This window comes from Oryctolagus cuniculus, chromosome 15, assembly GCF_964237555.1.
Source record: "Oryctolagus cuniculus chromosome 15, mOryCun1.1, whole genome shotgun sequence".
NCBI lineage: Eukaryota > Metazoa > Chordata > Mammalia > Lagomorpha > Leporidae > Oryctolagus > Oryctolagus cuniculus.
Genome location: NC_091446.1, coordinates 35,456,354 through 35,481,042, shown reverse-complemented (window position 1 = coordinate 35,481,042; position 24,689 = coordinate 35,456,354). Strand labels below are relative to the sequence as shown.

General features: G+C 40.5%; 1 protein-coding gene and 1 pseudogene across 6 annotated transcripts in view; one reads left to right on the top strand and one right to left on the bottom strand.

Annotated features, from left to right (window-relative positions):
* LOC138842990 (cytochrome P450 2C5-like) overlaps positions 1 to 17,849 on the top strand; it is a 42,177-nt gene extending 24,328 nt beyond the window's left edge. Inside the window, exons 9-11 of one of the 6 annotated variants that reach the window (XM_070057563.1) lie at positions 947 to 1,087; position 2,937; positions 17,183 to 17,849. In XM_070057563.1, coding sequence (XP_069913664.1) covers positions 947 to 1,087; position 2,937; positions 17,183 to 17,364 — 324 coding nt within the window. In that variant the 3' untranslated portion in view covers positions 17,365 to 17,849. The other 5 variants (XM_008270230.4, XM_070057559.1, XM_070057561.1 and 2 more) reach the window with 5 other exon arrangements.
* A 4,518-nt stretch (positions 17,850 to 22,367) lies between these two features.
* On the bottom strand, positions 22,368 to 23,078 carry LOC100348426 (general transcription factor IIF subunit 2 pseudogene; annotated as a pseudogene).
* Positions 23,079 to 24,689: the final 1,611 nt, after the last annotated feature.

Sequence of the window (24,689 nt, the reverse complement as noted above, 5' to 3'; positions counted from 1 at the left end):
TAATCCTTGCCTGAAATGATAATCCTGCACCGAATTGCTCCAAAAATTTTATGTTTCTAATTTCATCATCCTGAGTTAGGATTAAACTATACTAAAGATCTCCCTCATTCTTAGAATGAAGACAAACAATGTGCTCTACAATGATAAATGGTCAAGGGTTCCATACTTGCTACTGCACTTGCTTTTATTAAAGAATTGGTGATTTTTAAGCAGGTCAGATGTTTATTTCTATATGTCCTGTGAAAAGTTTTCCAGACATTTCACAAACCAACCAACTTCTGACTGAAAGCACACATGTGAGATGTGTGAAAACTGAGCTGAAGGACAGCAGCATGTGGCAGTAGGAACCAGAGTCCAAGCTTGATGAGGAGCACAGTCACAGGTTTTGGCACCCACCCACTCACACACTCACATCTTCAAATGCTGTCACAGGGCATTTTAGCAAAATCAATGCCACTGCCACAAACTCATCTCTGCTCTTTACTTGGTCTGTGTGGCTGGGGATGTCACTGCTCTTCCTGGGACTTGAGCTTCCTCTTCTATTGATCAAAAGCTCAATAGAATAGTAGTCTGGATGGTGCCATGGCTCACTAGCTAATCCTCTGCATGCAGCGCTGGTACTCTGGGTTCTAGTCCTGGTTGGGGCACCGGTTCTGTCTCTGTTGCTTCTCTTCAAGTCCAGCTCTCTGCTGTGGCCCGGGAAGGCAGTGGAGGAAGGCCAAGGTCCTTGGGCCCTGCACCCGCATGGGAGACCAGGAGTAAGCACCTGGCTCCTGGCTTCAGATCATCATAGTGTGCTGATGGAAGGAAGACCTTTCTCTGTATCTCTCTCTCCTTGTCTAACTCTACTGGTCCAAAAAAATATTGTCCTAAATGATTTTCACTGTTTTTTCACCCAACACAGTGACTTCTTTATACTTGGATTATTTGTGTGTGTTTTATCCAGAGCACAAACATCATAACATCACTGACATCTGTGTTACATGATGAAAAAGAATTTCCTAACCCAAAGGTATTTGACCCTGGACACTTTCTGGATGAGAGTGGCAACTTTAAGAAGAGTGACTACTTCGTGCCTTTCTCAGCAGTTAATAAAATTCATTCCCACACAACTTCAGAGGAGAAGATAACTTTTTTGATTCAAAGTTTTTGCTCATGTAAGTTGAACAAACTTCATGTATTCCATATGTACAGATTTAAGAGCAGAATGATACTACTCACCCTATACTCTGTCCCTCCCATACTCTCACCCTCCCTCCTCCTTCCTTGTCTGTGCTTTTAATTTTTATGATGATATACTTTCAGTTTATTTCATGTTCACAAGATTAACCCTCAACTGAGCAATAAATTTAACCAGCAGTATGTAGAAAAACCACTTTCCTCAACAGCATTGATAGGGACCATAAACAGTAATCAAATCTCATAATGTGATTTCTGTTCATATACATTACAAATTTTTTGTACTTTTTGTACACTGTTAACACAAATCAGGGAAAACATATATTTGTCTCTCTGGAACTGGCTCATTTCATTAAGCATAATGGTTTCCAGTTGCATGTATTTTGCTGCAAGTGACAGGATTTCAAGCTTTGTTATTACAGGTTGAGTAGTATTCCACAGTGTACATATATTTCATTTCCTTTATCCAATCATTAATTGATGGAAATCTGAGTTCTGCAGAGTTTCCCCTATGTTCTCTAGTAATTTTATGGTATCAGGTCATAGATTTATATTCTTGACATATTTTGAGTGGATTTTTGTGTAAGGTATAAAATAGGGGTCTTGTTTCATACTTCTGCATGTGGAGATCCAATGTTCTCATGACCATTTGTTAGAGAAACTGTCTGCTCCAGGGATTGATTTTAGCTCCTTTGTCAAAGATACGTTGGTTCAGATTCAGGGACTTATTTTTGGAGTTTCTATTCTGTTCCATTGCTCTACGCACCTGTTTTTGTTTTTTGTTTATTTGCTTGTTTTTGTTTTGCATTTAGCAGGCTGTTTTTTTTATTATAGCTGCCCTGTAACATTTAATATTCTTTGAAATCTGGTATTGTGATGCCTCCAACTTTGTTTTTTGTTGTTGTTGTTGTTGTTGTATTGTGTTTTTTTTTAAACTCTTATTTCGTAAATATAAATTTCCAAAGTACAGCTTATGGATTACAATGGCTTTTCCCCCCCATATTTTCTCTCCCTCCCACACCACTCCCATCTCCCACTCCCTCTCCCATTCCATTCACATCAAGATTCATTTTCAATTATCTTTATATACAGAAGATCAATTTAGTATATATTAAGTAAAGATTTCAACAGCTTGCACCCACACAGAACATAAAGTGAAAATACTGTTTCAGTACTAGTTATAGCATTAATTCACATTGAACAACACATTAAGGACAGAGATCCTACATGAGAAGTAAGTGTACAATGACTCCTGTTGTTGACTTAACAAAATGACACTCTTGTTTATGGCATCAGAAATCTTCCTAGGCTCTAGTCATGAGTTGTCAAAGCTATGGAAGACTTTTGAGATCGCCTATTTCTATCTTTTTTTTTTTTTAAAGGAAGAGTGGACAGACAGAGAGAGAGAGAGAGAGAGAGAGAGAGAAAGGCCTTCCTTTGCCGTTGGTTCACCCTCCAATGGCCACTGTGGCCAGCGCGCTGCGGCCGGCACATGGCGCTGATCTGAAGCCAGGAGCCAGCTGCTACTCCTGGTCTCCCATGCAGGTGCAGGGCTCAAGCACTTGGACCATCCTCCACTGCACTTCCAGGCCATAGCAGAGAGCTGGCCTGGAAGAAGGGAAACCGGGACAGAATCCGGCGCCCCGACAGGGACTAGAACCTGGTGTGCTGGCGTGGCAAAGCGGAGGATTAGCCTAGTGAGATTGGTGCTGGCCTATGCCGACTTCTATCTTATTTAGACAAGGTCATAGTCAAAGGGTAAGTTCTCTCCTCTCTTCAGAGAAAGGTACCTTCTTCTTTGATGGCCCATTCTTTCTTTTTTTTTAATCTTTTTTTTTCTTTTTTTTAAACTTTTAATTAATGAATATAAATTTCCAAAGTACAGAATATTGATTACAATGACTTCCCCCCCATAACGTCCCCCCAACCTGTAACCCTCCCCTTATCCACTCCCTCTCCTCTTCCATTCATGTCAAGATTCATTTTCGATTCTCTTTATATACAGAAGATCAGTTTAGCACACATTAAGTAAAGATTTCAACAGTTTGCTCCCACACAGAAACATAAAGTGAAAAATACTGTTTGAGTACTAGTTATAGCATTAGATCTCAATGTACAGCACACTAAGGACAAAGATCCTACATGACAAGTAAGTGCACAGTGACTCCTGTTGTTCAATTAACAAATTGACACTCTTGTTTATGGCATCAGTAATCACCCTAGGCTCTTGTCATGAGCTGCCAAGGCTATGGAAGCCCCCTGAATTCACTGACTCTGATCATTTTTAGACAAGGCCATGGTCAAAGTGGAAGTTCTCTCCTCCCTTCAGAGAAAGGTACCTCCTTCTTTGATGACCCGTTCTTTCCACTGGGATCTCACTCGCAGAGATCTTTCATTTAGCTTTTCTTTTTTCCCCAGAATGTCTTGGCTTTCCATGCCTTAAATACTCATGGGCATTTCAGCCGGATCCGCATGCCTTAAGGGCTAATTCTGAGGCCAGAGTGCTGATAGGACATTTGCCATTCTATGGGTCTGCTGTGTATCTCACTTCCCATGTTGGATCATTCTCTCCCTTTTTTATTCTATCAGCTAGTATTTGCAGACACTATTCTTGTTTATGTGATCCCTTTGGTTCTTAGTCCTATCATTATGATCAATTGTGAACAGAAATTGATCACTGGGACTAGTGAGATGGCATTCGTACATGCCACCTCGATGGGATTGAATTGGAATCCCCTGGTATGTTTCTAACTCTACCGTTTGAGGTAAGTCAGCTTGAGCATGTCCCGAATTGCACATCTCTTCCCTCTCTTGTTCCCACTCTTATATTTAACAGCAATCACTTTTCAGTTGTTTCAGCACTTAAGAAGAATTGTGTATTGATTACAGTATTCAACCAAAAGTATTAAGTAGAACAAACAAACAAAAAATACTAGAGGGAAAACGTATTTAGTTGTTCATCAACAGTCAGGGCAAGGGCTGATCAAGTCACTGTTTCTCCTAGTGTTCATTTCACTTTAACAGGTTTCCTTTTTGGTGCTCAGTTAGTTGTCACCTATCAAGGAGAACAAGTGGTATTTGTCCCTTTGGACACTCAACATAATGTTTTCCAAATCCCTAACAGGGATCACTTTTCAGTTAAAATTTAAACACCTAAGAGTAATTGTGTGTTAATTACAGAGTTCAACCAATGGTACTAGAACAAAAAAAATACTAAAATGGATAAATTATTACAATGTACATCAACCGTCAGGACAAGAGCTGATTAAGTCACTGTTTCTCACAGTGTCCATTTCACTTCAACAAGTTTCCCCTTTGGTGCTCAGTTAGTTGTCGCCGATCAGGGAGAACATATGGTATTTGTCCCTTTGGGACTGGCTTAATTCACTCAGCATGATGTTTTCCAAATTCCTCCATCTTGTTGCAATTGACTGGGTTTCGTTGTCTTTGACTGCTGTATAGTATTCTATAGAGTACATGTCCCATAATTTCTTTATCCAGTCTACTGTTGATGGGCATTTGGGTTGGTTCCAGGTCTTAGCTATTGTGAATTGAGCTGCAATAAACACTAATGTGCAGACAGCTTTTTTGTTTGCCAATTTCATTTCCTTTGGGTAAATTCCAAGGAGTGTGATGGCTGGGTTGAAGGGTACGGTTATATTCAGGTTTCTGAGGAATCTCCAGACTGACTTCCATAGTGGCTTAACCAGTTTGCATTCCCACCAACAGTCGGTTAGTGTCCCTTTTTCCCACATCCTCTCCAGCATCTATTATTGGTGGATTTCTGAATGTGAGCCATTCTAAATGGGGTGAGGTGGAACCTCATTGTGGTTTTGATTTGCATTTCCCTGATTGCTAGTGATCTTGAACATTTTTTCATGTGTCTGTTGGCCATTTGGATTTCCGCTTTTGAAAAATGTCTATTGAGGTCCTTGGTCCATCTCTTATGTGGGTTGTTTGTTTTGATCTTGTGGAGTTTCTTGATTTCTTTGTAGATTCTGGTTATCAACCCATTATCTGTGGCATAGTTTGCAAATATATTTTCCCATTCTGTCAGCCGTCTCTTCACTTTCCTGACTGTTTCTTTTGCAGTACAGAAACTTCTCAATTTGATGGAATCCCAAATGTTAATTTTGATTTTGACTGCCTGTGCTACTGGGGTGTTTTCCAAGAAGCCATTGCCGGTACCTATATCTTGCAGGGTTTTTCCAATGCTCTCTAATAATTTGATGGTGTCAGGTCATAGATTTAAGTCTTTAATCCATGTTGAGTGAGTTTTTGTGTAAGGTGAAAGGTAGGGGTCTTGCTTCATGATTCTGCAAGTGGAAATCCAATTTTCCCAGCACCATTTATTAAATAGACTGTCCTTACTCCAGGGATTGGTTTTGGATCCTTGATCAAATATGAGTTGGCTGTAGATGTTTGGGTTGATTTCTGGTGTTTCAATTCTGTTCCATTGGTCTATCCATCTGTTTCTGTACTAGTACCATGCTGTTTTGATTACAACTGCCCTGTAGTATGTCCTGAAATCTGGCATTCTGATGCCTCCAGCTTTGTTTTTGTTGTACAAGATAGCTTTAGCTATTCAAGGTCTCCTGTGTCTCCATGTAAATTTTAGCATCATATTTTCTAGATCTGAGAAGAAGGTCTTTGGTATCTTGATTGGTATTGCATTGAATGTATAAATTGCTTTTGGGAGAATGGACATTTTGATGATATTGATTCTTCCAATCCATGAGCATGGAAGATTTTTCCATTTCTTGGTATCCTCTTCTATTTCTTTCTTTAAGGTTTTGTAATTTTCATCGTAGAGATCTTGAACGTCCTTGGTTAAGTTTATTCCAAGGTATTTGATTGTTTTTGTAGCTATTGTGAATGGGATTGATCTTAAAAGTTCTTCCTCAGCCGTGGCATTGCCTGTGTATACAAAGGCTGTTGATTTTTGTGCATTGATTTTATACCCTGCTACTTTGCCAAAATCTTCTATGAGTTCCAATAGTCTCTTAGTAGAGTTCTTTGGGTCCCCTAAATAAAGAATCATGTCATCTGCAAAGAGGGAGAGTTTGAGTTCTTCCTTCCCAATTTGTATCCCTTTAATTTCTTTTTCTTGCCTAATAGCTCTGGCTAGAACCTCCAGAACTATATTGAATAGCAGTGGTGAGAGTGGACATCCCTGTCTGGTACCAGATCTCAGTGGAAATGCTTCCAACTTTTCCCCATTCAATAGGATGTTGGCTGTGGGTTTTTCATAGATTGCTTTGATTGTATTGAGGACTGTTCCTTCCAAACCCAGTTTGCTTAGAGTTTTCATCATGAAAGGGTGTTGTATTTTATCAAATGCTTTCTCGGCATCTATTGAGATAATCATATGGTTTTTCTTCTGCAGTCTGTTAATGTGGTGTATCACATTGATTGTCTTGCGCACATTAAACCATCCCTGCATACCAGGGATAAATCCCACTTGGTCTGGGTGGATGATTTTTCTGATGTGTTGTTGCATTCTATTGGCGAGAATTTTATTGAGGATTTTTGCATCTATGTTCATCAGGGATATTGGTCTGTAATTCTCTTTCAGTACTGCATCTTTTTCCGGCTTAGGAATTAAGGTGATGCTGGCTTCATAGAAAGAATTTGGGAGGATTCCCTCTTCTTCGATTGTTCTGAATAGTTTGAGAAGAATTGGAGTTAGTTCTTCTTTAAATGTCTGGTAGAATTCAGCAGTGAATCCATCTGGTCCTGGTCTTTTCTTTGTTGGGAGGGCCTTTATTACTGTTTCAATTTCTGTCTCAGTTATGGGTCTGTTTAGGTTTTTGATGTCTTCCTGGTTCAATTAGGTAGGTTGCATGTGTCCAGGAATCTATCCATTTCTGATAGGTTTCCCTGTTTGCTGGCAAACAAGTCCTGTAGTAATATCTGATGATTCTTTTTATTTCTGTGGTGTCTGTTGTTAGGTTTCCTCTTTCATCTCTGATTTTATTGATTTGGGTCTATTCTCTTCTTTTTATAGTTAGTTGGGCCAATGGGGTGTCAATTTTGTTTATTTTTTTCAAAAAACCAGCTTCTCGTTTGGCTGATTTTTTGTAATGTCTTTTTTGATTCAATCCTGTTGATTTCTTCTCTGATTTTAATTATTTCTCTTCTCCTACTAGATTTGGGTCTGGTTTGCTGCAGTTTTTCTAGATCCTTGAGATGCGTTGAAAGCTCATCTATTTGGTGCCTTTCCAATTTCTTGATATAGGCACCTATTGATATAAACTTTCCTCTTAACACTGCTTTTGCTGCGTCCCATAAGTTTTGGTATGTTGTGCTGTTATCCTCATTTACTTCCAGAAAATTTTTGATTTCCCCTTTAATTTCTTCTATGACCCATTGTTCATTCAGGAGCATGTTGTTCAATCTCCATGTGTTTGTATATGCTCTAGGGATTCCTGAGTTGCTAATTTCCAACTTCATTCCTTTATGGTCTGAGAAGCTGCATGGTATGATTCTAATTCTTTTGAATTTGCTGAGACTTGCTTTATGGCCTAGTATGTGGTCAATCCTAGAGAAGGTTCCATGTACTGCTGAGAAGAATGTAAAATCTTTAGCTGTAGGATTGAAAGTTCTGTATATATCTGTTAGATCCATTTGGGCTATAGTGTCGTTTAAATCTACTGTATCCTTGTTGATCTTCTGTCCTATTGATCTGTCTATTTCTGAGAGTGGAGTATTGAAGTCCCCCAGTACTATTTCACTGGGTTCTAAGTCTCCCTTTAAGTCCACTAACAAATCTTTCAGAAAAACCGGTGCCCTGTAGTTAGGTGCATATACATTGATAATTGTTATATCTTCCTGTTGAATTGATCCCTTAATCATTATATAGTGGCCCTCTTTGTCTCTCTTAACAGTTTTTGTGGTAAAGTTTATGTTGTCCGATATTAAGATGGCTACGCCCGCTCTTTTTTCATTTTTGTTGGTATTGTATATCTTTTTCCAGCCTTTCACTTTCAGTCTGTATGGATCTTTGTTGGAAAGATGTGTTTCTTGTAAGCAGCAAATAGATGGGTTTTGTTCCTTAACCCAATCAGCCAATCAGTGTCTTTTCACTGGACAGTTCAGGCCATTAACGTTCAATGTGACTAATGAAAAGTGGTAACTTTGCCCTGCCATTTGCCAAAGATAGGTTCTAATATATGCTTTGAATTCCCTGTGATCTTTTGCTGTGAGGTTTCCTTCCTTTACCTTCTTTCATATTGATGACTGTGTTTCTGTGTTTCTGTGTGTAACACATCTTTAAGCATCTTTTGCAGGGCTGGATGAGTGGCGACACATTCTTTCAATTTCTGTTTGCTATGAAAAGTCTTTATTTCACCTTCATTCACAAATGATAGCTTTGCAGGATATAATATTCTGGGCTGGCAGTTGTTCTCTCTTAGTACCTGGGCTATATCTTGCCATTCCCTCCTTGCTTGTAGGGTTTCTGATGAGAAGTCAGCTGTGAGTCTAACTGGAGATCCTCTGAGAGTAATCTGACGTTTCTCTCTTGCACATTTTAGGATCTTTTCTTTATGTTTCACTGTGGAGAGTTTAATTACAACGTGTCGTGGTGAGGATCTCTTTTGGTCATGTTTATTAGGGGTTCTGTGAGCTTCCTGTACTAGGATTTCTCTGTCCTTCTCCAAACCTCGGAAATTTTCTGCTAATATCTCACTAAAAAGGCCTTCTAATCCTTTCTCTCTCTCCATGCCTTCAGGAACTCCTAAAACCCGAATGTTGTGTTTTTGAATAGTATCCTGCAGATTCCCGACAATATGTTTTAGATTTCTAATTTCCTCTTCTTTTCTTTGGTCTGACTGTATCCTTTCCTGTTCTCTGTCTTCTAAGTCCGAAATTCTCTCTTCTGCTTCACCCATTCTGTTCGTAAGGCTCTCTATTGTGTTTTTCATTTGATCTATTGAATTCTTCACTTCATTATGATTTCTCGTCACTATCCCAGTTTTCTGTTGTACTAGTTGTTTCGTTTCATTTTGATTCTTCCTTAATATTTCATTTCCATGCGAGAGATTTTCTATCTTGTCCATTAAGGATTTCTGTAGTACAAGAATTTGCTTTTGAGAACATCTTAATGTTCTTATAAATTTTTTGAGATCTGCTTCTTGCATTTCTTCTATGTCATCATCCTCATAATCTTGAATTGGGGTGTCTTTTTCATTTGGGGGCATCATGGTGACTTCCTTGTTTTTATTACCTCCGTTTTTGCGTTTGTTATTTGGCATATTGGAGATATTTGGTTTCTTCATTGTGGTGCTTTTTCTTGTTATACTATGACTCTAGATTAAGTGGACTGTCTGTTTTTGATGGAGCCTTAGAGGCTTGAGATGGGTGTGGCCTGAGAGCTCTGTTTGATGTGCCAAAGGTGACACTGCCAGGTTAGGCATGGTAGATCTCTCTCTCTCTCTGTCTCTTTCTTTTTTTGATTCAAAAGGGAAGTAATTCCACACAGCTGAATGAAGTTGGAGGTAGTTAGCAGGCAAATGATATACCCACAGGAGCCAGATATCGGAAGCTCTTTCTGAAGGACCACACAGGGAATCTGTTCTGCCCTCAGGGTGGGCTCAGATTCTCCTTCAGTCTCCCACTGGGTTGCCAAAGTTACGGAATTGTAGCATCTCTGGAGAGCACTCACGTGAATTCTGTGAGTTCTCTCCCCCACCGTCTCTTTTTTCACAGTCTCAGTTCAGTAGCACCACAAATTTACTAGGTCCTAATCTCCTGTTAATTCGCCCCACCCAGAGTCAGGTTTTTCTGCTAGGCTCAGGGCCGGTGCAGACCTGAGGTCGCTCTGCTTATGACATATGTCCAAGATGGCGCCTGCTCTTTGTCTTGCTCGCCCTTGAGAGGTGAGCGGAGAGAGAGAAGCCCGTGTCCGTACCAGTCACCTTTTTTTTTCTCTCTCTCTCTTCCAGTTAGCCTGGTGAACTTTTCCCCCCCCGGGGGTCGTTCCCTCTAGTCTCCTCTCTCCGTTTGCCTGCCGGTGTCTCGGGCTATTGAGGTTCGGCTCACCTCGCGTTCCAGCGCTGGTGTGTTGAGTCTGCCACTGGTGTCCCGAACTGCGGGCTCCCACGCTCTCCACGCAGGTCCACTCTGAATCACGCGTTCCGGAAGAGTTTCTTCTGCTGTTTCCTCCCCTACTCTTCCTTGAATCTGCAGTATCTCCACTTTTATTAAACTGTCTCTCCCCGGACTACCAGTGTGCTCCCTTCCTATTCCGCCATCTTGGCCCATTCTTTCTACTGGGATCTCACTCGCAGAGATATTTATTTAGGGTGTTTTTTTTTTTTTTTTGTTCCAGAGTGGCTTGGATTTCCATGCCTAAAATACTTTCATGGACTCTTCAGCCAAATCCGAGTAAAAGAGCGAAGAGATGTACATTCTGGGACATGCTCAAGCTGACTTTCCCCAAATGGTGGAGTTAGAAATGTGCCAGGGGATTCCAATACAACCCCATCAAGATTGCATGTACCAATGCCATCTCACTAGTCCATGTGATCAATTTCTGCTCGCAATTGATCATAATGGTAGGTCTAAGAGTCAAAGGGGTCTCATAAACAAGAATAGTGTCTGCTAATACTAACTGATAGAATAAAAAATGGAGAGAATGATCCAACATGGGAAGGGGGATACACGGCAGACTCATAGAATGACAGATGTCTTAAACAGCACTCTGGTCTCAGAATCAGTCCTTAAGGCATTGTTTTTTTTTATCACATTGTGTTTTTTTTTTATCACATTGTTTTAGCTATTTGGGTTCTTTCGTGTTCTCATATGAATCTCAGCATTGTTTATTCTAAATCTGAACAGAATGTCTTTTGTATTTTCATTGGGATTGCCTTGTATCTGAAAATTACTTTGGGCAGTGTGGACATCTTGATAATATTACTTCCTATAATAAATGAACATGGAAGAGGTTTCCATGTTTTTGTGCTATTTTTTTCTTTTGTTATACAATTTTCATTGTCAATTTCTTAAGCATCTTTGGTTAAATTTATTCCAAGATACGTAGCTATTTCTGTATTTTGTATTTTTTTAGCTATTGTAAATAGGACTGATATTATAAGTTCTTTCTCAACTATCCTTGATTGTTTCCAAATATTAGATTTACATATGTTGATATTATACCATGCAACTTTAGCAAACTCTCTTATGAGTTCTAATAGTCTCCTACTGGAGTCTCTTGGTTCCCCTATATATGGAATCATGACATCTGCAAACAGGGATAATATGTGTTCCTGGTTTCAAATTTTAATCTGTTTGATTTCTTTTTCTTGCCCAATAGCTCCAAAATTTCCAGAACTATATTAAATAGAAATGATCAAAGTGCCGCCTCCTTGTCTGGTTCCATATCTTAATCAAAATGCATCCAACTTTGCCCCATTCATATGCTGCTTACTGTGGGTTTTTATCATATATTTCCTTATTATGTTACAGAATGTTCCTTCTAATCCTAATTTGCTTATGGTTTTTATCATGAAGGGTGTTTTATTTTATCTAATGCTTTCTCTACATTTATTGATATAATCATATGGTTTTTACTCTTCAAATTGTTAATGTGATGCATCACATTTATTGATTTGTATATGTTGAACCATGCTTGCATACCATGGATAAATCTCATTTTGTTCATGCCTTTCCAATTCCTTGATGTAGGCACTAATTGCTATAAACTTACCTCTAAATACTGTTTTTGCTGTATTCCATAAGTTTTGATATTGTGTTGTCATCTTCATTCATTTCCAGGAATTGTTTGTTTTTCTTTTTGATTTCTTCTGTGACCTGTTGTTCATTCAGGAGGGTGCTGTTCAGTCTCTACGTGTTTGAATATTCTCTAGAGTTTAAGTTGTTAATTTCCAGCTTCATTCTGTTATTATCAGAAAAGATACATGGTTTGATTTCAATTGTTCTGAATTTTCTGAGATGTGCTTTTTGGTCTGTCATATTGTCTATCCTAGATAAAGCTCCAGGCACTGATAAAAAATCTGTATTCTGGAGCTATGAGATTAAATATTCCATAGATATCATTTAGGTCTAGTTGTCCCACAGTGTAGATTAACTCTGTTGTTTCTTTGTTGATTTTTTTGTCTACTCAATCCATCCATTGACAAATGCAGAGTGTTAAAGTCTGCCATTAGTATCGTATTGGAGTCTACGTCTCCTGTTAGTTCCATTAACATTTTTGAAAGAGTTATTTATGTACTCAAAAGGCAGAGTTACAGAGAGAGGGAGACACAAAGAGATAGAGAGAGCCAGAGAGAACTCTCCCATCTGCTGACTCACTCCTCAAATGGCTGTGATGGCAAGAGCTGGGCCAGTCCTAAGTCAGGAGCCAGGAGCTTCTTCTGGGTGCAGGGGCCCAAGGACTTGGACCATACTCCACTGTTTCAAAAAGTGCATTAGCAATTGGGTGGATCAGAGTAGAGCAGCCAAGCCTGCAACCAGAGTCCATATGGTATGCTGGCACTGCAGGCAGCAGCTTAACTTGCTATGCCACAGTGCCAGACCCCATTCGTTTGAAATAGTCAGGTACTCTGGCATTGCATGCATATGCATTTACTACAGTCACATCTCCATGTCGAATTGATCCCTTAATCATTACAAAATGCCCTTCTTTGTCTCTTTTTTTTTTTTTAAATTTTCTTTTTTTTTTATTTTATTTTTATTTTTGATAGGCAGAGTGGATAGTGAGAGAGAGAGACAGAGAGAGAAAGGTCTTCCTTTGCCGTTGGTTCACCCTCCAATGGCCGCCGCTGCAGCCGGCGCACCGCACTGATCCGATGGCAGGAGCCAGGATCCAGGTGCTTTTCCTGGTCTCCCATGGGGTGCAGGGCCCAAGCACCTGGGCCATCCTCCACTGCACTCCCTGGCCATAGCAGAGAGCTGGCCTGGAAGAGGGGCAACCGGGACAGAATCCGGCGCCCCGACCGGGACTAGAACCCGGTGTGCCGGCGCCGCAAGGTGGAGGATTAGCCTATTGAGCCACGGCGCCGGCTCCTTCTTTGTCTCTTTTAACACCGTTTGTGTTAAAGTCTATTTTGTCTATTAGGAAGGACACTTCTGCTCTTTTTTGCTTTCCATTAACAGTGGTTAACTTTTTTCATCCTTTTATTTTCAGTCTTGGTGTATCATTGTTGGTGAGGTGTGTTTCTTGCAGGCGGCTAATGGATGGGTCTTGTTTTTAAGTCCATTCAGCCAGTCTGTGTCTTTTAATTGGAGAATTTAGGCAATTTACATTCAACATTAATATTGATAAGTAATGCATTGGCCCTGCTATTTTCCAATAAATATTCCTTGTTTGTTTGGATGTCCTTTGCACTTTTACTGGGAGATTTTCTGCCTTCATGTTCTTTCATAATGATGACTATTTTTCTCTGTTTCTGTGTGTAAGGCTGGATGAGTGGTTACAAAGTTTTTGATTTTTTTTCTGTTATGGAAGGTCTTTATTTCACCTTCATTTATAAAGGAGAGATATGAAGGGCACAGTATTCTGTGCTGACAGTTTCTTTTCTTTTGGACTTGAACTAAGTCTTCATTTTCTCTTACCCTGTGGGGTTTCTGAAGAGACACCGACTGGCAGTTTAATTGGAGATCCTCTCCTCTGAAGGAAATCTGGCATTTCCCTCATGCAGATTTTAGACATTTTAGAATATTTCCTTTATGCTTTACTTTTGAAAGCTTAAGCAAAATGTGTCATAGAGAAGATCCTTTTCTGATTATGTTTGTTAGGAGTTCTATGTGCTTCATGTACTAAGGATGTCCCGATCTTTCTCCAAATTAGTAAAGTTTTCTGCTATTATTTCACTGAATATGCTGTCTAATCCATTGTCTCTTTCCACACCTCTAGGAACTCCAAGACACACAAGTTAGGTAATTTGAGAGTATCTCATAAATCTCAAACACTATTTTTAGTTTTTCTCATTGTTGTTTCTTTTTCACCTCCTTCTTTTCCTCCTCTTCTTCCTCTTCTTCTTTTTGGTCAGACTAGATATTTCCAAAGATTTGTCTTCTAGCTCAGAAATTCTTCCTTCGGCCTCACCAAGTCATTGTTTAAAGTTTTCCGGTGTGTTTTTTCATTTGACATGTTGAATTCCTGATCTGATTTTTTAGCTTGATTTTTCCTCAATAACTTTATTCTCAGGCAAAATTTTTCATCCATGCCTTGTATGGATTTCTTCATCTCACTAGCTTCTCAGTGTGTTTGAGTAACCTTATGATCCTGCTTTTGAATTTCTTTTCAAGAATTTAATCAATCTCTTCATCTTCACATTCTAATACTGAAGTGTTGCTGTGTTTCTTTGGGGGAGTTATTTTTTCTTCCTTGTTCATGTTTCTCATATTTCTACATTCAATTTTAGGCATTTTTGAAACACTTGTTGTTTTTCTCCTCTGAGAAAAGGTAGAGTGAAAGAGAGGTAGAGATAGATGGAAGATAGGTAGAGATTTCCCTTTAACAGTTCCCTTCACCAATGGCCACAAAAGCCAGGAAAGCCTGAGTCAGGCAAAAACCATGGGACAGATACTGCATCTGAGGCTCCCATGTGTGCGGCAGAAGACCAGGCACTTGAATCATTTTGTGCTGCATTTATAGGTATATTATTGGGAAACTGGATTGGTTGTGGAGCAGCCAAGACTCAAACCAACTCACATATGTGATGCCAGCATCTCAGGTGGTGGGTTAACATGCAGTGCCACAATGCCTTCCCCAAGAACTTGATAGCTATTCGGTATCAGCTGGAACTACATACTTCCTCCACTGGAGCTGGTATATTTCCTCTTTGTACACAATCAGGAACACCACTCCCAATGTCCATGAACTTTCCCTGCTCACAATACATCCTCATTACTGACAAGGTTACTGGGGCTCTGGATTGTTAACACATTTCTTCCACACTGAGAAATCTAATTTATAGGTCGAGTGATTTCTTCCTCTAGATGCATACTGGTGGCACCTAAGAGTTCTTCCTAGAAGCTAAAATTGGTTAAGAATTTCCTCACACACCATGATAGATATTTAACTCCACAATAGAAATTCTTCTATGTGGTGCCCTTCATGTGCAGTGTCATGCATAGAGATAAAAGTAAAAGCAAGCCTAGAACATACTCAAAGACCTCACAGCAAGTTGCAACAAGCTGAGTAAAGATAAACGGAATGCGTTATTTTTAATGCTGTGAGAGAAGGATGCATAGTCTGCAGAGGGTAGATAGGAAGTATGTGGAGAGAAGATATCTAGTTCTGGCTCTCTCAGACCCAACTGTGAGGCATGGAATAGAGTACCCAACAATCTAATAGTAGAAGTGAAATTTCATCTGCCCCAAAAGAAACAGACATAATGGACAGAAGAGAATGGCAGCACAGTATTAAGGAGAAGGAATGAAAGAATCAGAATTGTCACTCTAGCTGAAGGATGTTAGAACATCTGCTAAATAACCATTGATTTGTGGAACCAGTGGAAATTCATCAGGATACTCTCGATGATTCCAGAGCACCCTTCTAGTTTTCCAGTAATTGTCGCATGTCTTGGATGTTGGATGTATGCATCTTCAATATATGTGTTTCCTTTGCCAAGGACTCACTTTCCTTTATTCTTATGACTGTTGAGGTCTACTTTGTATATGTCACTGTAGATACCATGTTGGCAGGATACACTTTTTCAAGACTCACATGTCAGGCCAAATCAAAATGTGGCGAATTATGGTTCCTGGTGATACATACTTTAATGAAATTAACAATATTAAGTTATGAGTCCACACAGAGAGCACAAATTTTTATCTTTAGTCATTTAAAGTGTGTAAAGTACAAAGGGAACCTGACTTTGATCCTGAATGTAATAAAAGAATTTTTTTTATTGAAAGAGCAGTATGATGCAAAACTTGAAACTTGATTGTGCTTTGGAGATTGTTGAAGAATGTACATAGCTAGAACTAAAAAGAGATAGTGGGAAGGAAAGATAATGGAACATCAGATCGAGAATTGGAAAGTAAATGATGTAGTTGTCTCTAAAGAAAACTACATGGGGGTAGGGGTGGCTATCGCTATGGCACAGTGGGTTAACATCCTTGCTTGAGGTGCAGGCATACCATGTGTGTGCTGGTTCTGGACCTTGCTGTCCTACTTCTGATCCAGCTCTCTATATGGCCTGGAAAAGCAGTAGAAGATGGTTCAAGTGCTTGGGCCCCTGTATTCATGTGGGAGACCCAGAAGAAGCTCCTGGCTCCTGGCTTGTGATCGTACAGTTCCAGCCATTTCGGCCAATTGGGGAATGAAATATCAGATGGGAGACCTGTCTGTCTCTCACACACACACATATCCTCTCCTTCTTTTCTTTGACAGGCAGAGTTAGACAGTGAGAGAAAGAAAAAGAGAAAAAGGTATTCCTTCCATTGGTTCAACCCCAAATGGTTGCTACGGCCAGCACGCTGCGCCGATCTGAAGCCAGAAGCCAGGTGCTTCCTCCTGGTCTCCCATGCAATTGCAGGGCCCAAGCACTTGGGCCATCCTCCACTGCCTTCCTGGGCCACAGCAGAGAATTGGACTGTAAGAGGAGCAATCAGGACAGAATCCGGTGCCCCAACCTGGACTAGAACCCGGAGTACCAGTGCCGCAGGCAGAGGATTAGCCTAGTAAACCACAGATCCGGACTCTCTGTGTAACTCTGACTTTCAAATAAATGAAAAGAATCTTTTAAAAAAAACTACATGGAACAGTTATAATGTGGTACTAATCAATGAAGTTGTTCTCATGGAGATGCTGCTTAATAAATATTTGTTAACGGAAATAGTTGTTAAGATCACATGTCAGTTGTGTAGCCAGTGTGTCCAACTTTTGTTCATCTTTCTGAACAATCAGTTTTCATTCATCTATCCATCCATCCATTACTGTACATTCTCTTTGTACAGTTAAAAATACTTTATTTGTTACATTCACAGTTACACACTGGAAGTGATTACCTGCTGTATTTGTTATTTTCAGGAAAACGGATGTGTGTGGGAGAGGCCCTGGCTCGCATGGAGCTGTTTTTGTTCCTGACCTCCATTTTGCAGAACTTTAAACTGCAATCTCTGGTTGAGCCAAAGGACCTGGACATCACTGCAGTTGTCAATGGATTTGTTTCTGTGCCACCTTCGTTCCAGCTCTGCTTCATTCCTGTTTGAAAAGGAGCAGACTGGCTTCTGCTGTGCCATCATCTTCAAAGGCATTGTCCATCACCTTACTGCATTTGAGACGTCTTCTTTAACTTTTCTCACATCTTACTATTCCCTTAAGATCTAGTGAAAACCTAACTTCTGTGGGTGATCCCCTGAGACTGCCTGCCCTGACCATGCAGGAGGTAGAGAGGACATGGTCGTGCCATGCCTCCTGGGAGGGACCCCACAGCCTGGCTGCTGGCAGGTGGTGGGAGCGCCAGGCACATTATCCTCCACTCCTGCCAGTCAGGTAAACTGCTCCCAGGTTGGTCCGAGGCCATCAGGAAAGCTACTGTAGCCTATGTGACCTTCAAGATGATTGGAGAAGCACAGCGGTGCCAATATGGCCTCTATCCTATAGAATTAGTGCTGCCCTGAACTGGTTACATCCCTTCTGCCTGCCCTTTAGAAAGTGTGCATGCTCACTAATAAAGTGGATGTCTTCACTGAAATTTGTCTCAAGTGCTTTTTGTCGCAGAGCGCCATCTCCCCATCCATGCCGACAGCATACAGGCCTTGTGAGATGAACCCTTAAGCCTCCATTAAAGTAGTTTCATAGGGTCATTTTGTAAGAATGTCTACTGTTACTATATTTGCAACATTTAAACTGATTCTCACATGACCCTACTGTATCAATGCCAATTTACCATACGTTAATCAATCTAAAATAGAAAAAAATGGTAAGAATAGACCCATTCTCCCCTCTGCATCTTCTAAATAAAAACATTACTACTTGCAGGGTCAGTTCTCTGGATTCTCTTCTTTTATTCAGGAAGTGAGTAAGAAATGAAAGAAGATAGAATCCCAAGAGGCCACCCACCTCTTCATTACAAGTAGAGAGAGGGATGAAAGGGAAGAAAGCAGAAAGGAGTCTTGTCTAGGTGTCACCTAGAGTTATTGGAGGTATTGCTTGAAAGACAACTATTCTGGCCAGCGCTGCGGCTCAATAGGGTAATCCTCCACCTGTGGCGGCGGCACTCGGGTTCTAGTCCTGGTCGGGGCGCCGGATTCTGTCCCAATTGTTCCACTTCCAGTCTGGCTCTCTGCTGTGGCCTGGGAGTGCAGTAGAGGATGGTCCAGGACCTTGGGCCCTGCACCTGCATGGGAGACCAGGAGAGGCACCTGACTTCTGGCTTCGGATCAGCGCGGTGCGCCGGCTGCAGCAGCCATTGCGGGGTGAACCAACGGAAAAGGAAGACCTTTCTCTCTGTCTGTCACTCTCTCTGTGTCCACTCTTACTTTCAAAAAATAAATAAATAAAAGACAAACAATTCTAGAAACTGTTCAAACCTATAGGGAAATATTGAGAGGATCAGCTAAAGTGAAGATGAACATTAAGTTTTACAATTTATGTTACATTTTTGGTTGTAATATCCTCTTCCCATTGATAAAAAAAATAGAAAAAGTTATAATGCTATAACTAGTATTGAAACAGTATTCTACACTTTGTGTTTCTGTGTGGGTGCAAACTAATGAAATCTTTACTTAATATATACTAAATCGATCTTCTGTATATAAAGATAATTGAAAATGAATCTTGTTGTGAATGGAATGGGAGAGAGAGCAGGAGATGGGAGGGGTGTGAGTGGGAGGGAAGTTATAGGGGGGAAGCCATTGTAATCCATAAACTGTACTTTGGAAATTTATATTTACTAAATTAAAAAAAAGAAAAAAAAGAAAAAGCAAAAATAATTTTTTTTTCAACTAAAGAAAAATAAAACTTGGAGAGCAAGCACTGTGGAGTAGCAGGTAAAGCTGTTGCCTGCAGTGCCAGCATCCCATGTGGACGCTGGTTCAAGACCTGGCTGCTTTACATATGATCTAGCTCTCTGCTACGGTCTGGGAAAGCAGTGAATGATGGCCCAAGTCCTTGCGCCACTGCATCTGTGTGGGAGACCGAGAAAAGCTCCAGGCTCCTGGCTTTTGATTGGTGCAGCTGCAGCCATTGTGGCCAATTGGGGAGTGAACCAGCGGATGGAAGTCCTCTCTCTCTGCCTTTCCTTCTCTCTCTGTGGAACTCTGACTTTCAAATAAATAAATAAATCTTTAAAAAAATAAAATTTGGAACCTCCCCTACATCTGCATCTTCCCTCATCAGAAAACAAAAAATAACAATTACCTTTACTTTGCTGTTGGCCATAGGCATATTTTCTGTTACTTAATTCTTCTAGTAATTCTAGGAGACAAATAATGTTTGTGTTAGTTCCCATTACTACTATTATAAGTTACCACAAGTTGAGGGACTTAAAACAATGCAGATGATTATCTTACAGTTCCAGAGTTCCAAGATTCAATACCAGCATCACTGAATTAGTATCAAGGTGTCAGCTGAGCTGGTTCCTGAAGAAGAACTTAACAGATAATCGATTTCTCTTACTTTGCATATGTATATCCATGTGTAGGCTGCCATCAATTTTGGCCTTCAGGAGAGGTAAAATCTCCATTGATAGCCAATAGGACATATTCCTGAGTGTCATTTTTACCAATCCTTTGTAAAGTGTCTATTGCATTTACAGCAAAAAGTCTTGGGAGTGTCTGGGGGTCTTGTTTGGGCTGAGATATAATCAGGAGTGTACTCCTTCGCATACATTTACACCACTGCTGTTCAGTCCCCTCCTGATCTGTTATAAAAGACCATGGTGCCCACCTTTAAGAGGTTTAGATTACCCTCACGTCCTACTACAAGTCCCTGGAGTTTATCCTAATGTCTGAAACAGACTGGGTTAGGAAACTGCCTTTTAAAATCACTTATTGGAGCTGGTGCTGTGGCTTAGCAGATAAGGCTGCCAACTGCAGTCTGGCATCCCAAATGGGTACCGGTTTGAGTCCCTGCTACTCCACTCCCAATCCAGCTCTCTGCTATGGCCTAGGAAAGCAGTAGAAGATGGTCCAAGTGCTGGGGCCCCTTACCCATATGGGAGTCCTGGAAGAAGCTCCTGGTTCCTGGATTTGGGTCGGCACAGTTCTGGAGTGAAGCAGTAGATAGAAGATACATCTCTCGCTCTCTCTCTCTCTCCATGTGTGTGTAACTCTTTCAAATAAATAAATAATGAATCTTTAAAAAAATAAAATCACCTATGCATCTACAGAGTCGGGATCTAATGGACTATATTTCTTTATAGTCTCCCTCAAATGTTCTAAGAAGGCAGGGAAATTTTTCTGTGGCTTGTGATCTATCAGGGAGAGTTTTGCACAAAGCAAGCTTGGGCATAAAAGACCTCAACTCATTTAGGTAAAATTTTTCCTTCCTCTAGCTTTGTGGTGCATCTTTTCTTTATGTTCTGGGGATTAAAAGAATCCCGATGTTACTGGAGGCATAAAATGACTACAGTAGATGGTTTGTTTCCTAATCGGAATGAGAGGAAAAAGAAAGAAGTATCACCCCATCAAGAGGAAATATTGACAATTTGATGCAAGAGGATATAGATAGCCAATTCAATGGAATTTAGAATATAACATGCGGCATGATTTAGAAATTCAGCAAGGAGATACAGAATGTAAATCATTACTTGGATTTGAATAATTCAATGAATTTCCCTTTCATGAAGACCAGTGTGATTTCAGGAGGCCCACCTAGTCAAATCAGTATTATCTAACCCTGTTAAGATCTCTCATACAATCACATTTGCAATGCCCCTCTTAGCATTTAAAACGACATATTTAGAAGTTCATAGCTTCAAAGAATTAGGACATGAGCACCTTTGCTCAGGAGACGAGCTCATTATTCATATTATCCTGCTATTATTATATCCATTTAGCAGCATACCCTAAGATGATGCTTTCTATTAAATTATTCATTCAAGTTCACTCAGCTTTCAACAGGAGGAGGAAGTGGTTGCAGGCCAATCTGACAGGAAAGTAGAGTTGCTAACCACTTACTGTTAACTCCTATAATGTTTAATCATTTTATTTAGTTTCCTCCACTTCAATCCATGTTGCATGATCAGTCCTCATGGTTGGTTCAGGTTTACTTACAGGTGGGGCTCAGCTCAGTAACCTCCATGGTGTGGTGTGATGCAACTAGCCATTGTGTAATATGGGTCTCTGCACCGGACAGGGACATGAAGCATGGACTTCATCCTGTTGAGGATCTGCACTTGTGGGAAGGGCAGCAAATGCTGAAGACATTCAGTGCAGATTCACTGGTGATAAGGGAGCATTTTTCACTGTTTACACCATGTCCATGGTTGAAATGGAGGGTGCTGTCATGATTCAAGTATTCACCTCTCTCTGCATTAAGGCAACATTTTTTAGAGTGGTCATCACAGCAAGACAAAAACCTGACATTAGATTACTAACATTAGCTGCAACATAATTGAAATTCACAATCAGTTTTCTTCAAGTTTACAAGAAAATGAATATTCAGAAGTGTCTGCTTACATGGACAGGTCCACACCCCTGATACATCGGGTTATATGCAAGGTAGCAAAAAATCCTGGGAAAAATTCTCACTATTCAGAAAACAACAATTTGTTTCAACTTCTGCAAGAAAGATCAGGGCTCTGGAATATGAAACCACTTCCAGCAAAACACAGAAGTCAAAACGCAATAGAAACTACTAAGGGCAACTGATGAAAAGCTCAGGATTTCCACAGCGAGCTGTGGGACTAGAGTGCAGAATCAGGCCACTTCTCTGCTGGATCAAAGTAGAGCTACCGGGATGTGAACCGGCACCCTAATGGGATGCAGGCACTTCAAGAGGAAAGTTTACGTGCTATGCCACACCACTGGCCGTGCTATCTGGTTTTTATGTCTCATCTTTGCTTTCCCCCTCCTTCACTCACCCAACATTTTTCCTTTCTCTTCACAAATGTTCACTGAAAAACAATTGACCAAGAGAAACAACAGTACTCGCCATGTTACTGCTACAGACCCATGCATTCATGTGTCCAGAATCAAGGCTGAGGCTCAGTGTCACCCTGCAGGGGGCCCACCAGCCAGCTCCCCAGGCACTGGCTTAATCTTCCCCTCTAGTGTCTGTATTCTGGCCTGAGCTCCCACATATTTTTGTGGATCCCTTTTACATTCTGAATACCAACTTCTCTCAAGGTTTCCTTCAGGTAGCCCACAGGCTGTTTTGTGATGTCCACCAGGTCCCTCAGGTTGGACTACTAGTGCTTCTCAAAGGCTGAAAACAGCCTGGCTAAAACTTGCTGTCCTCAGCTCGGGCTCGTTTTCCACCTTGTTTCTCCTTTCATAGTCAATGTTGTATTGATGACTAGCAACAGGTTTGTAGTTGGTTGTTACAACTATACACAGTTGTTGGGATGGTCTTACTGCTTTGGGAGATTCCTCTGTTTGCCATCTCTTCAATCTCATGTAATTCTCACTGGCCACATGTTGGCACTCAGCTCCTTATTCCAGCTCCTTCCTGAGACAGCCTCTCCAAGGAGCTCTCAGTAAATACCGTTTACCATCCAGCAGTTTGCCAGACACACGGATGATCTTGAGGAGCACTGACTACAGCTGGTTTCACACCAGAATCATGAATATTTGAGAGATCTTCATCCAAAGAAAAGGACACCACAGTCCTTCCTTGATTCTTGACAATCCGCAGTTTCTCAACTTCACCTCTTTCAGGAGTTTAGCCCATTGCTGTGGCAAATATTTAGAAACCTTGACCAGACACACTCCAGTGTACTGTTTGCGCCAGTCACATGGAGTTCCCTGTACTTGGCCATGAGTCTGTTGGGGGTGGAAGTGAGTGAACTGGAGCAGCGGCCTCAGGACCTTGGGTGCTGTGGAGCAATTATCCTGAGCAAAAGGCTAGCGCGGTGGAAGCTGGACTGCAAGGAGACAGTGCTGATCACCTGCCAAGATTATAGGAAACCTGGAACTGAGGAACACTGGAAGTGTCCATATTAAAATATGAATTGTTGGGGGAAGGAAGGTAGTGTGGAGGAATCACTATGTTCGTAAATTTGTATGTATGAAATGCATGAAGTTTGTGTTCCTTATATTAAAAAAAAAAGTGCCAGAGAAGCAATGACTTTGAACAGCCTTTGTCTTGACGGTTGAGGAACAGTTTTTTTTTTTTCCTTCATACTATTTTGAACACTTTCCTCAACATAGAGATAATCATATGTGTATAAATTTAATTGAACATAGATCTCAGTAAAAATAAGAGTGGGAATAAGAGAGAGAAGAAAAAGAAGGGTGGGAGTATCAGCATGTGGGAAGAACTCACTGTTGTAACTGTGAAATGTATGAAATTTATAACTATAAATCTGTTACTCCTTCATACATTTGCATAAACTTACTTCTAAGGGTACAGTTTAAAAACTTGCCATGGGTTTCCAAATACCTATAAGCACAGTGGTAAAAATAGCATTTTAAGAGATAAAGTGAGCATTTGGATAGGATTAAGTATTAAAGTGATCATATAAATTGAATTAGCTGTTTCACAATAAAACCAGATAGAATTAAAAAGAGCAAATACTCCAACAGTGGAAGCAGTCCACATGGCAAACTCACAGAATGAACAGCAGGACTTGAACCAAAGCCAATATGGATGCCCTAGTGGAGGTGGCAGCTTTACCCCCTAAGCCACAGCACTGGCCCTGGAAAACTGGGATTCTAAGACAATCTCTCTTACTGATGTATTTGTGACACTGTACGTCACTGAGGTAAGAATTGCTCATTCCTGAACATCAAAATAAATTTAGACTAGTTGATCTCAGAGATCACTTTTATTTGAATTATATATGATCGTGGGACTAGTGTTTTGTGTAGCACTTAATGTGTCATTTGGGACTTCTGACATCCTGAGTTTCAGTCTCAGTGCTGCTCTCCATTCCAACTTCCTGATAATGCAAACTCTTGGAGGCAGCAGGCATATGACTCACATTCTTGGGCCATGCTACCTATGTGGTTGACTTGCATTGAGTTCTCAGCTCTCAATTTTAGTTTGACAGAGCAACAGTCACTGTAGGCATTAGAGGAGTAACCAGCAGATGGGAAGCCTCTGTCTCTTCTTTCCTTCTCAGTCCATCAATCTACATTTCAAAAAAAGATTATCCATGATTTTTATAAACACTATGTGTATATAAACAGTCCAGGCAGGACGTCAACTCATGGGAAAGGAGGAGAAGCAGAGCAGGGTTACTTATCTTCAAGGAGTAATGTGTTTGCTGTACAGAGAGCGACAGAGCTCATTGTACACAAAACAAATTGGTGTGGATCTGTTAAGGGTTTAGAACTATGTGAATTAGGCAGAACATTTCTTCTCTTTCTCCTGAAGATTGCATGAATCAAGAAGTGGAACTGTTCAAGTTCTAAACTATATTGAACCC